Genomic DNA, 12,670 nt, shown 5'->3' on the forward strand with positions numbered 1-12,670 from the left:
AAAATATTTATTTTTTCTTCACTTTTTTTTTGTTCAAATTGTATACAGGAAAAAAAAGTCTGACTCCGTTTACACCTTAAATTCAGCCCATGTATTTCACATAAGTCTGTCCTTGTTTAACGGGGCTGACTCCGTTTACATCTTAAATTCAGCCTCAAAAAGAGGCTGAAAGTAAAACTTTTTTTTTAGCGTGATAACTATAATAATAAATATAAAATAAAAAGAGGGATCTTTTATTATATATTTATTATTTTTTTAATATTTGTTTTTACTATAATGCTCTCTTAAACCCTGAGCAGAATAATTCTCTTTGTTATACGCAATTTTTTTTTGTACTCACTGTATAATTTTGTTTGTTAATTTCTTTAAAGTTCATATGACAAGTGAGCGCGATTAATTATTGAAAATTTTTCGTGAAAATTATAAAAATAAATTTATTATAAACTTTTATCAATCTTTATATTTAAGAGGGGAAACGTTAAATTAACAAATTAATTATTTACTAAGTTTATTAATAATAAATTAGTTAACAATTAATTAATTACTTAATTTATTGGTAATAAATTCGTACACAATTTATTCATTAATTAATAATTAATTACCTATTAATTTATTAATCAATAAATAATTAATGAGTAATTAATAAAGCATATTTTATTAACTAACAGTTAATTAATAATTAATAAGTGGTTAATGAAGAATATTTTATTAATTAACAGTTAATTAATAAGTAATTAATTAACAATAATATATTAATTAACAATTAATTACCATTACGAATTAATAAAATAATAAATGTTCAATTAATTGATTTTTAACCGCATTTTTGGTGCGTGGCTCCTTTTTTTAAATACAATATTAATTTTCTATCGCGTTTATTTTGGTTTTGAAAATAATTCTTATATTTTTCCGTAAAAAAGTGACACACATACATAATATATGTATATATATTTAATCTATGTACAAGATTTTGCAAAAATTGGTCGGCTACTGATAAATAAAAAAATTTTTTTTCAAGGCTAACTAGAAAGCGAATTTTAATTGTAAAGAAAATGCAAAGAGACCAGAAAAATCCTAGAAAATCGACATTATTTGTACAATTTTTTTTCTTTTATAACAAATAGTGATTAAAATGAATAATTAATTAATATTATTAAAAAATATTCTTTTTCAAATTAAATGATAACAACCAACAATTATGATAATCAACAATGACAATAATCAACAATAATAAAAAAATCGACTTTTATAATTAAAATGATAAAATAAGTAATCGACATATAAATTAATCGACAATTAAAATAATCAACGATAATAATTATAATCAGCGATTAAAATAATAAACAATAATAATCAATAATAAAAACAATTACTTATAATAATAGCTATTATAATTATAATTATTATATTATAATGACAATTATTATATATTATTCTTATATGATAATAAAGATAATAATAAACAACAATAAAAATAATCAGTAACAATGACAGTTAATAATAATAATAATAATAATAATAATAATAATAATAATAATAATAATAATAATAATAATAATCAATAATAAAAATCTTTGGCATTAATATTATAATTAATAATTACTAAAAAAAAAAAATTAAAAAATCTTCGGACAAAAATCCGGAACTTTTTTTTCTAAATATGAGTTTAAATAAAAAAAAATATTTTTCGTTTAAATTCATATTTATAAAGAAAATAAAAATACAAAAAATTTAAAAAACTGCAATTATTTAAAAAAATAATTTAAAAAATTTATAAAAGTATTAGTTTTATCATCAACAAATAATAACAATTTCAATAAAATCAATAAAAATAACAAAATTCATAATTAATTCAAAATGAATTATGAATTATAAATTATGCATTATAATTCATAATTCAAATTCATAATCAATAAAAATAACAAATAAATTCATATTTAAAAACAATATTTAAAATTCGGAACTTTTTCTTTTGAAATATGAATTTATCTCTAAAAAAAATAATTTTTTGCATAAATAAACAAAATAAATATAATTTTTATAAAAATAAACAAAATATTTATGTAATAAATTAATAAATATAATTTGCCTACAGACAAATAAAATAAATAGAAATATAAAAATAAACTTGAAAAAAATTTTTTTTCTAATTTTTAACCCTTTAATGAACTATTTTTTTTGGAAAATTGTAATTTTATTAGTTTTTCTTTAAATTTTAATTGTCACGGTCAGTGATCTTGTCAATTCAATGTTAAGTTATTCAAAAATAAAAATTTCCGCCATATTGTATGCGCCATTTTGAATTTTTCTATTCGTACTCATATTTAGTGACAAGTGTCGAGAAATTTTAATATTAAACCGTTTTTTAATATTAATAATATGTAATATTAAAAATGTAATATTAAATTTTTTTCCAGTGCAATATTCAATTTTTAATATTAATATAAAATAAATAAATAAATATTTTTTAATATCACATAATTTCTCCAAAAAAAAGAGAAGAAAATAATTATTAGCCCCTTATTAGTTCCTTTATAGAGTTAAAAAATATCTATGAAAATAAAAAAATAAGTTTTTTCAAATTTTTCGGTCACTTTGGATTTTATAATAAGAATAATTAAAAAAAAATAATTTATTTTTCTTACGAGGAACTTGGATGGTAGTAACTGATCCTCTCACTTCTTGACAAATACGCGTACCAGTAGAAGACGTTAATGGTGAGGAAGAATAGGGGAAAAACGACACGACTCGCGCGATCGATTTTTGAGACAGAATTATATCTAGGAACACGTCTATGACGTCTTCGTGAAGGAACACGCGGTTTTGGTGGTGGTGGCTGTCGTGGAACACACGACAATTGCCATTGTCCATTATCATTTCTGTCCGGTTCCGGAAGTGCCGAAAGTTGAATTACTTCAATGACACCGTCGTCGCTCATCGGGAAATTTCTATTATTGCCACTGCCGCCGCCGCCACTGCTTTTATTTGGCTGCGACGAATTGCCCGATGATTTTCTTCGACTCTAGAAATAAATCATTCTCAATTAATTTCATTTTTATTATTTTTCAATATTTGTTAATAATTGTATTTTTATATTTGTTATTTTTTGTTAATTTTAATTTATTAATTGAAATTAATTAATTTAATTACGTAATTAATTATTTTTAATTTTCGTTTAATTTAGATTCTAATTGAAAATTTTCCATTTATTGAATAAATTGAAGAGAAAGGTCAAAGAATATGGAAATAAAAATCTCTATAAAATCTGGATGGACTCGAACCACTGACGACTCGTTTCCGCAACAAGCGCCTTAGCGACCGCGGCCACTGCCCTAACATGGTTTTTTTTCAATTTTTTTTACCGATTCCTTTTTGCGAGGTCGACAGACAGTTTCCTCGTCACTCGAATTGTCGGATTCACTGATATCGGAACTAAAGTAGCATTCCCCCGATCCATATTTGGTGAAGTAGTGAACCACTGCAAATTGAATTATCGTCGCAAAAATGAAGGCGAACGAGAGAAAGACGAAAAAATCCAGAGCAGTTGGATATGGGACTTTTGGCAGATCCGTTCTCGCCTCGAGACCCAAAAATGTCATTGTCAAAACTGTCGTGATACCTGCAAAAAAGGGGAAAATAAAGAAAAATAGATAAAAATTACTTTTCAATTAAAAATTAACGATAGAGATTTTGGTTGATAGAGCAGAAAATTACCGATAAAGATTTTTGTTGGTAAAGTAGAAAATTACCAATAAATAAATTACTAAATTTAATTTTTTGTCTATAGAATGTTAGAGTGCGGATAAAAATATGATTGAGTATAAAGTACCTATGTATAGCTACAGAGTTGCAAAGTTGTGTTTAAAAGCTTTTTCTTGGCGAAGAAAAGAACTTACCGAGGGAAACTCGATCAGCAGTTGCTTCTCTGTTGAGCCAAAAGGAGACCCACGAAAGAACAACTAGTAGAACACAAGGTCCATATACTTGTATCAGAAAGTTTCCCATGTGCCTCTGCAGATGAAAGGACACCAGCAACATCGAATATTCTTCTACAACAGGTGAAACTTTCCTTTTAATTATATTTCAACGTTCACTACCAAACGGCGGAGTAAATTCAGTCTTTATTCTCTTGACCTAACCTCGAAATTTCACAAAAATAGTTAGTTTTTGTTATTATTATTATTACAAACAGTAGAAAATATAGTAAATAAAAAAGTGACACGCTCTTGACATAACCTCAAAATTTCACAAAAATATTCAGTTTTTAGTTTTTTTATTATTATTATCATCACAAATAGTAAAAAAATAGTAAATAAAAAATTGACACGCTCTTGACATAACCTAAAAATAATTTTTTTCGATTACTTTTTTTCTAGCTTTTTGGAAAAGAAAAATTAAAATTATAAAACAAAAGGAAAATTGGAAAAGCCAATCCAAACTTGATTTTCTGTTTCAAATTGAAATTAATTCAATTTGTTGAGGAGATTGTCTCTAAATTTGTATCAGGGAGAAGTAGGAAATTCAACATCATTCAACATGCACGATTTTCCACGTCGACGAGCTTTTTAGCACGCATGACGAAAATGCTTAGGAGAAACAAGATGATTAGGTGGCACAAATCCCTGAAAGGGTGAGAGGGATAACAACGATTGCTTGCTCAAGATGGCATATACACATTGGGTAGTAGTAGTAGCAGCAGCAGTCATCGATGTTATAATGTAAAGGAAGGAGAGTTCTCCAGGATTCCCAGGATCTAATATCCGGTTGGTGAGTAGGCTCAACTTAACCTCTAGCTAACACCAAATATATGTTTACAGTGACCTCTTTCAATTCCCCCCCCCCTCAAAAAAATCTTAATTATAAATTTAGTATTATTAATTATTCAATATTCTTCTTTCTTTCAGATAATTTAAAATTATTTCAAGTCGATGGAATTTCCTGTTTAAAAATTAAACAGAAAGATTTACATCAAGGAAAAGTTTTAAAGAAAACGTAAGTATAAAATAAAATCCTATCTAAATGAACATATTCTCGGAAAATGTGAAATGACTCCCGAAGAAATTTCCATAGTCCTAAATTTCTCATTATATTATTACCGATAAATTTCCGGTTATAGACAAATTCTCTGGAGTCATTTCAGAAAATTTCCATGTCCTTTGAAGTTAGCGTCGAAAACTGTTAGATTCAAAACGTCACTAATTTACAATTTTTTATTCACCTTGGCGATTGAAAAAAATGTCCACGTAACTACAAGAAACTTTATTAACTCAAAGATTTTAAAAAAGTTTGATTTCGCGAAAAAAAAATTGTTGACGCTAACTTCAGGTTAATTTTCCGAGAATATTTTCACGTGGGTAAGAAAGGTGTTATGCTTTAGAGAACTAAATCGTAAACAAAAATACAGTCAACGAGGGAAATATTTCACCGTTGAATCAAAAAGTCCCTAATGCAATTTAGTATTAGCGAATATACTTTTCATTCCAATTTTTCTAAATTAACAACTCGAAATAGTTCCCAAACTATTAAATGCAAATCTAATCAAGTTTAGATTACAAGCAGAAAAAGAAAAAATTAAAATCAGAAATTATTAGTGAGAAAAATGAAAACCTTGTTTTAAAAATATCCAGTATCACAAATTACGTTAAATCTGAAATCCAATATTTAATTAAATTCCGTCATAATTATCATTGTCTTCATGAATAATTGCCCATGTCACCAAGTTTAGCGCGCATTGTCTTATTGAAATTTTCCCTATATATCGATTGTTAATTTAATTATTGATCTCTGTGCAGATCCTTTTGCGAACAAAGTCGCTTTACAAAATTCATAATAATGAATAAATTATAATTCAATCGGTACTTGAAAGTGAGCATATTTTATTAATGTATTTAAGTTACAATTGACGGAATATCAGATGTGAATATTAAAATACTATTATTGATTTCTCTTCCAATATTGACAAAAACTGCTAACAATTCAGCATTTTTATTTTACATTAAAATATTCCTAGTTCACTTACTTTGGGCCAATGAAGGTTCAGTTGATTGATTTGCCGTTGGATTTGCCACTAAGTCAAATTGAGAAAGTTTCATATCTTTTGAAATTGCAACTTGTCTCGCAGTATTCCATCGGTAGATTACATCTCGCGTTGTATAACCAACTGGAATGTTAAAATTAACTATTTTAAAGCTTTTTCTAATTTTTGATTAGTTTCACGAATTTAGCTATAAATACTATAAAAGAGAATGGAATTTAACAAGATTTTAAATCTGGAGGAATAATTAAGACTTCTTCGATAATAGAAAAGAGTTCTGTAAGTTTTAGTTCTTTTTTTCTCTCAGATTTTTATAAGTTGACGTCTATAGTGAAGTGTCTCGAGTCGACCTTCCCCCCAATCAATTCGATGCATTATTCTTAAAAGACATTTTTCAAGTACTGACAAGGACTTTAAAAAAGAGACATTAAACGCGGTAATAATGTAAATTAAAAAAGGATTTAAAAATAGAAATATGGGTGGAATTGTTGAAAATTTGCAGAAGAGAAAAATAGAGAATGAGAATAATTAGATTATATACTTACAACTGCCGAATTTTAAAGGACATCGTTGAGTGTCCATGGGAAAATCTTCTAAATTCATTGGACAACCGGCTTTAATGGTGAGTCTGGAAAAAAAACGCAAAATTAATAATTTCGTATTCATCAACATACTCGAGATACATAGGCAATTATGGAATAGTTTGTCATTAGTTGCAATATTGTATGTATATGGGGTTGAAACTATCAGAACGCAATTTCCAATTTGAATCAGACTGCTCGCATAGATCGAAAGGTCTAAAGTTTAACTGACTGTTCACACAGTTTGCAATCTTCAGCAATGTTGAATACTATATATATAATTCGATCAGATTTATCCACCCTCTAAACCCCCTTTTGATATAGATTCGATCGTGTAGTTCTCATTAAAGTAATAGACACGGGGATTACATTTCCCGTTTCGAAACCATCGCAATTATGTCTTTCTCACTTACACCTTTCTCTCATACAACTCGACAAGTTAATTCAACAATTACATTCGAAGATACTTTAAATTTAAATTATTCCATTACTCAAATTCGTTTTCTAATTTTTTAATATTCTTCCCTTATGGATTTGTCTCTTTTTCAAATTTAAGAAATTTTTGTTTTAAAATAACTCGGATTTATTAAAATATTTTTTATTTTTATTTCCATTCTGGACGATGCATTTAAAAAAATAAAATTTTGATATATAAATTTAAGTTTATATTTTTAAACATATTTATTGACTTTTTTATTTTGAATACAATTATTTATTATTGAAATTAAAAATCCTACTAGTTTGAAAACTAATTCTATCTTTTTCTATAATAAGTAAAAAAATTAAATTTATTTTAAATACATTTATTTATTAATTAAATTAAATATTCTATTTTGAAACTTTCTTTTTTTATAACAAATGAAAATATTTATAAACTTTTTTATTTTAAATATTTTTAATTATTAATTTAATAAATTTAGTATTGAGTTATTTACCTAACCTAAATTCTGACGATTTTAAGAAATACTTACGAAAACGAAGATGGAACGTTGTCTGGTCGACGATATTTCATTTTACGATTTAATTTTCTAAAGAAACCACCTTGGTTGGAATAAATTTATGAAGGAGGGAAAGGAGAGGAAAATGATGAATATAAAAGAATGACAAAAAAAATTTCTACTTCGAAAGGAATTTAAATTTGTCTATTACTAAAAGTACCCATGTTCAGTTGAAATGTATAGAGGATCGTTAGAGGGTCGACTCGTGGGTTGTAAATGGTGTGGACTGTAGCAATTTTCAGTTTCGAGCGAGAGAGCCCTTGTCGAGTGGTTTTGTTATAAACGTACATATAGAATGAGAAAATTTAAAGGGATTCATGCAAAAATTTTGAGGTTATTTACTATTTTCAACTAGACTTGTCTACAGAAAAGACAAATTCACAAAATTAAAATTGTAGTTTTTACAAACTTTTCAAAGAAATTACTGAAACTTTAAAACAATAATTTTACTAAAATCTCTAGCTTTTTTTGGAGAAGGGAAAAAAGAAAGAAAATACTTGAGAGTGTCAGCGTCTGCTGCGTCTCTTATAGTCGCTAACCGGAAGTTACTCTCACCGCCACCGCCATCTAGTTTCAAATTTCAAAAAACGAGGGAAAATTTGAATTACAAATAGAGGAAAATTGTTAAATCCGTTTTATTGACGAATGTTGTTATACACTTTAATCCCCACATGGCACGCTGATTAAATTGGACCAAGTTTTAAAGTAAATCGTTAAGTTTTCGTGAAACTATGTATATATACATACGTATGTATGATAGAAAGTGTGAGAAAACGAAGAGAGGACAAAAACAGTGTAATCCGCAATGACAGGAAGTGTCTTTGCAGACTTGAAATGCTTACGCTTAACTTTCGGAACAAAATTAGCTTTCAAGACAAACCGAAACTTGAAAACGAAATGCAGAAGAGTCAAGACAACAAGACTTGTGGAAAACTAATACCTGTTTGTAATATTTCATGTCCATTAGAATCGCAAACTTTGCGCGGGATTAATATCTATATATCAAAACAAGGCTTCGGCGAGAAATCTGTCTAGAGGAAATTTTCTAAAATGAAAATTCTTCTTTACACACTTGCACTTTATTACTTTTTTGTAATTAGCATTTTGGAAAATTTATTTATTACGAAGCACGTTTTTATCTAATCCCTAAATTGACATTTTTCTACTGGAGGCAAATTATTGTAAAATAAAAAATTAATCAAATAATTAAATAAATAATTAAAATTTAAAATAATAAATTAAATAAATTAATAAAATAAAAAAATCCCATAGAGAAGGAATAAAATAATTAAAAGTTTTAATTTCGAATCGATTTCCAGAGTGGGGAATAAATTGTCATCTTTAAAGGTTGAAAATTTGAATCGTTTTCAAACGGATGTTCAGAGTTCGTTTAATTGCGACCGGAAACCGGAAACTCTGGATGGTGTAAATTGCACCAGAGAGAAAGAGAAAATGTGTGATTTACGATTTTTTCAGTCACGATTACATTTCATGAGAGGCAAAAAAATAGATTTTTAAAGCTGAACAGAGAGAAAGATATCTTGCAGATCATTCTTTCTCAAGGGTGGAAATTTTTTTCCTTATTTTTCAAAATTTTTCAAAATCTGACCTCAAATTCATAATCAGCGACCCCAAGAATTCCTAGAAAAGAATTTTCAAAAGAAGTCCGCCATATTGGATCCGACATTTTGAATTAGCAAATTCCCTATGATAAGTGTAAAACTGTCGGTAAAGTAGAATTACTTTACCCGCGAAATTCAAAAAGAAAAAAAAATTGAAAACCAAAAGATTGTTCTCTCAAGAAGGGAAAAGAGATAAGAATACATATATGCACTAAAGTAAATCAGAATTATGGGGGTAGAAGTGTCGGAAAGATGAAGAAAATCTTGTTATTTCCAGGTGAGATGTGGCACCTTGCCACATATCGTCGCGAGAAATGATATATGAGAGCACATGAATTCGCAGGATTGACAAATCTCTATCCATCCCTCTCTCTCTCTCTCTTTTTCTCTCTCACTCTCCCTCAGCTTTCGATCCTACACCAGTAACGAAAAGGATATCAACTAGAGCGTTATGTGTACACACATACGTGCCTTCATAACGCTCTGACTAACTTTCAAGATGTTTCCACAATTTTCATTTGCTCTCAAAAATTATTCTTAAAGACAAGTTTTCAATTTTCCAAATTGCACTTATACATACATATATTTTTGAAGAAAGTAAAAAAAAACTGTCATCTCAAGAAATGGTACCTACAATTTATACGGGATTTTGTTGAGAAGTATATATAAAAAAGTGTGTCCCCTTTCACAGACAAGAAAGTGATATTGCATTAAGGACAAATCTTCAACTATATATAACTATTCTTGAGGGAATCGATTTTCTTTAAAAATGGATTGGAATTTCCTTTGAAAAATGTTCGTTCAAATGTACTTTAAATGTATGTTTGTATGTAAGTATGTAGGTACATTTGTGTGTAAATTTCAGAATTTTTTGCAATATTCTAGAGAGAAATCCTTAAGTTAGAGAATGAAGAGAAGAGAAATGGAGCGTAAGCACCGGAGTGGGGGCAATGAGAGCGAGAGAGAAGGATCGCGACTTCTTTCTCACTCTCATTGCCCCCCCCCACTCTCGGCGCTTGCGCTCTGGGTCGCGCCACGCTTACCGTGGTCAACTCCCTCAGTTGAAATTTAATTAACGATTTCATTTCTTAACGTCTTTAAGAAATCAAATAAATAAAAAAAAGAGAATTGCATTAATAATAATTATTAAATTAGTATATTTATTTATCATTCAATAGAGTGATGTTTTTTTTCCTCCTTTTTACCTCTCGTATTACGTTATAGAACACTGAAATAAGTCCATTGAAAAATATCCCATTTGATATTCACGTCATGTCCTGTTTCCGTGAATCGAGACACGTTTCACTTTCCACCGGAAAAATTGACTCCACGTTTTAAGGGTATTAGGAGAATTTCACGTTTACGCAATTCTTGGTAAATATATATGTAATCCCCCCCCCACCCTTTCATTCTTTCTCTTCTCGCAGTACAATTCATTTTCACTCGACAAAAATATAACCGCTATATGTTTAAAAAAAAAGAAATGAATAAAAAAATTTTCATTCAAAAACATGTATGAATTAAAATAAGGGTGTCTGGACTTCCCGCCAAAATTGAACGGTATTTATCGACTGAGTTCTGATGTTGGCGATATTTACTCAAAAATTATATAAATTGTATTAAATATTAACACAAATAATAAAATAATAATGTAACATTATGTAATTATTTAATTTCTTACCAGAAACTATCTCTCGCGGTTAAAATAGTGTACAAAATGGAATATTAAAGTTGACATTAGGAAATTATTTTTACAATTATATACTGCAAGGTTCGACTGCTCGAGCGAAACTGCTTCGCTCGCGTCGCGCCGCTCGTTCTTATAGTTCGCGCGACGCCACTTCTGATTGGCCGGTTCGAGAAGGGGAGGGAGGTGTGGCTTACGATTACCAAGGCAGGGCACGAAAGGGAGACAAGGTCAGACTAATTTTCCCTCTCTCTTGCTCCAACTATTGCCTTCGCCGGCAACAACGCTGGCAATATTATTAAATATTTCAATGCAATTTATTTTCTAAAATATCTACTGTTTAAAAAAAACAATTTCTATTTTTATTTAATTTAAGAATTTCTTCTAACTTTTAGAAATAATATTCTATTTTTTCTCTTCATAAAATTTTTTTTTTTTAATTATAATGGGACAGGGCCCTTTCGTGTTAAAAGTAAAAAATTTATTACAATAAAAATTGCAATCTACAAAATCATAAACTCGAAAATGAGGTATTTCTGCTACAAGAGGGGGGGGGGGGACATTTATAAATTATAATATTAATTACTATTGAAATTATAATAAATATTATTTATTTAATATAATAAATATTATAAGAATAATAATAACTATTATTAAAATTATTATACTTAAAAAAATACTAAAACAAAAATTTGAAGAAAAAAACATTTCTGACGAAAAAAAACTTTTTTCCCATAATATAAGATGATCCGCTCGTCTAAAGAAAATATTTGGAAGGTAATTTTTGACCCTATCACAACAGTCATGAGCCTCAACATCTAAAATCAGAAAAGGCTTACAAAATGAATTTCTCTCCATACTCTCTGATATATTTCGTTCAGTGAAAAGGATTAACTTTGATAAATCACCGGCATATTTCGGGTTTGAGTTGGTGGGAGGGCGAAGGGAGGAGAGTCATTTTCCAAGAAATAGCCAAATTCCTCTTCGAGAATCCTCTCTAAACTGAATCTATTTATCAGAAAATAATAGAAATGTTTTGATTAATTGTTCGCGTGCGTCAAAAAGTCAACGGATGAAAAAATAAAGCGAAGATAAAGAAAAAATTGTTTTCAAATTTTTTTTTAAATAATTTATGTAAACTTTTTCCATTGTTTATTAAAATTTAAAAAGCAATGAAGGAAAAAAAAAATAAAAAAGAATTTTGCGGAATTTTTTTTAGTAAACTTTCTTTTGATTAAAATATTTTAATAATTATTAATACATTTAATAAGCCTTATGCCTTTAAGCCCGTTAAAAATGGAACAAATAAATCATTAAGGTACTTATAATTGAATTATTAATTATTTAATGGATATTAATTTAATTTAATATAATTATTCATATAATTTAATTATTTAAGTAAGTATTTATTTATGTAAAATTATTAATTATTATAGATAAACAATAATTAAGAATGAATTATAACTTCTAAGAGCATAGTCAGTTGCGCTTGGTGAGGGTTTCCTAGCAAATGGCGTTGATTTGCTAGTCGCCTGCTTATATACGCTACAGGTAACGTGGTGGGGGTCACGGGACCAGCTGTTGCCTATTGGAGGGGCGACGCGTGCGCGGTACGAACGCATTTGTCTTCAGGACCGTATCTAGGCCCCGGCCTAACGTATAATTTTCTCCTCTTATTTTGTTTTTCATTAATTATTTTTATTTGTTAATTTTGTTAATTCTTTTGCACAATTTTTTTTCGTTAAACT

General features: G+C 28.2%; 1 protein-coding gene across 6 annotated transcripts in view; it reads right to left on the reverse strand.

Moving 5' to 3' along the window:
* Positions 1-2,165: 2,165 nt before the first annotated feature.
* The window catches only part of LOC122511822 (gamma-aminobutyric acid receptor alpha-like), a 37,380-nt gene continuing 26,875 nt past the window's right edge, over positions 2,166-12,670 (reverse strand). For 5 of the 6 annotated variants that reach the window (XM_043627322.1, XM_043627318.1, XM_043627320.1 and 2 more), the window contains 5 exons: positions 6,580-6,662; positions 6,020-6,160; positions 3,897-4,064; positions 3,363-3,619; positions 2,166-3,022 (listed from right to left, as the gene is read on the reverse strand). In XM_043627322.1, the coding sequence (XP_043483257.1) occupies positions 2,642-3,022; positions 3,363-3,619; positions 3,897-4,064; positions 6,020-6,160; positions 6,580-6,662 (1,030 nt within the window). In that variant the 3' untranslated portion in view covers positions 2,166-2,641. The remainder of the gene's footprint in view (positions 3,023-3,362; positions 3,620-3,896; positions 4,065-6,019; positions 6,161-6,579; positions 6,663-12,670) is intronic. The other variant, XM_043627323.1, reaches the window with a different exon arrangement.

The sequence above is a fragment of the Leptopilina heterotoma genome, unplaced genomic scaffold (assembly GCF_015476425.1).
Source record: "Leptopilina heterotoma isolate Lh14 unplaced genomic scaffold, ASM1547642v1 Lhet_90, whole genome shotgun sequence".
Taxonomy (NCBI): Eukaryota; Metazoa; Arthropoda; class Insecta; order Hymenoptera; family Figitidae; genus Leptopilina; species Leptopilina heterotoma.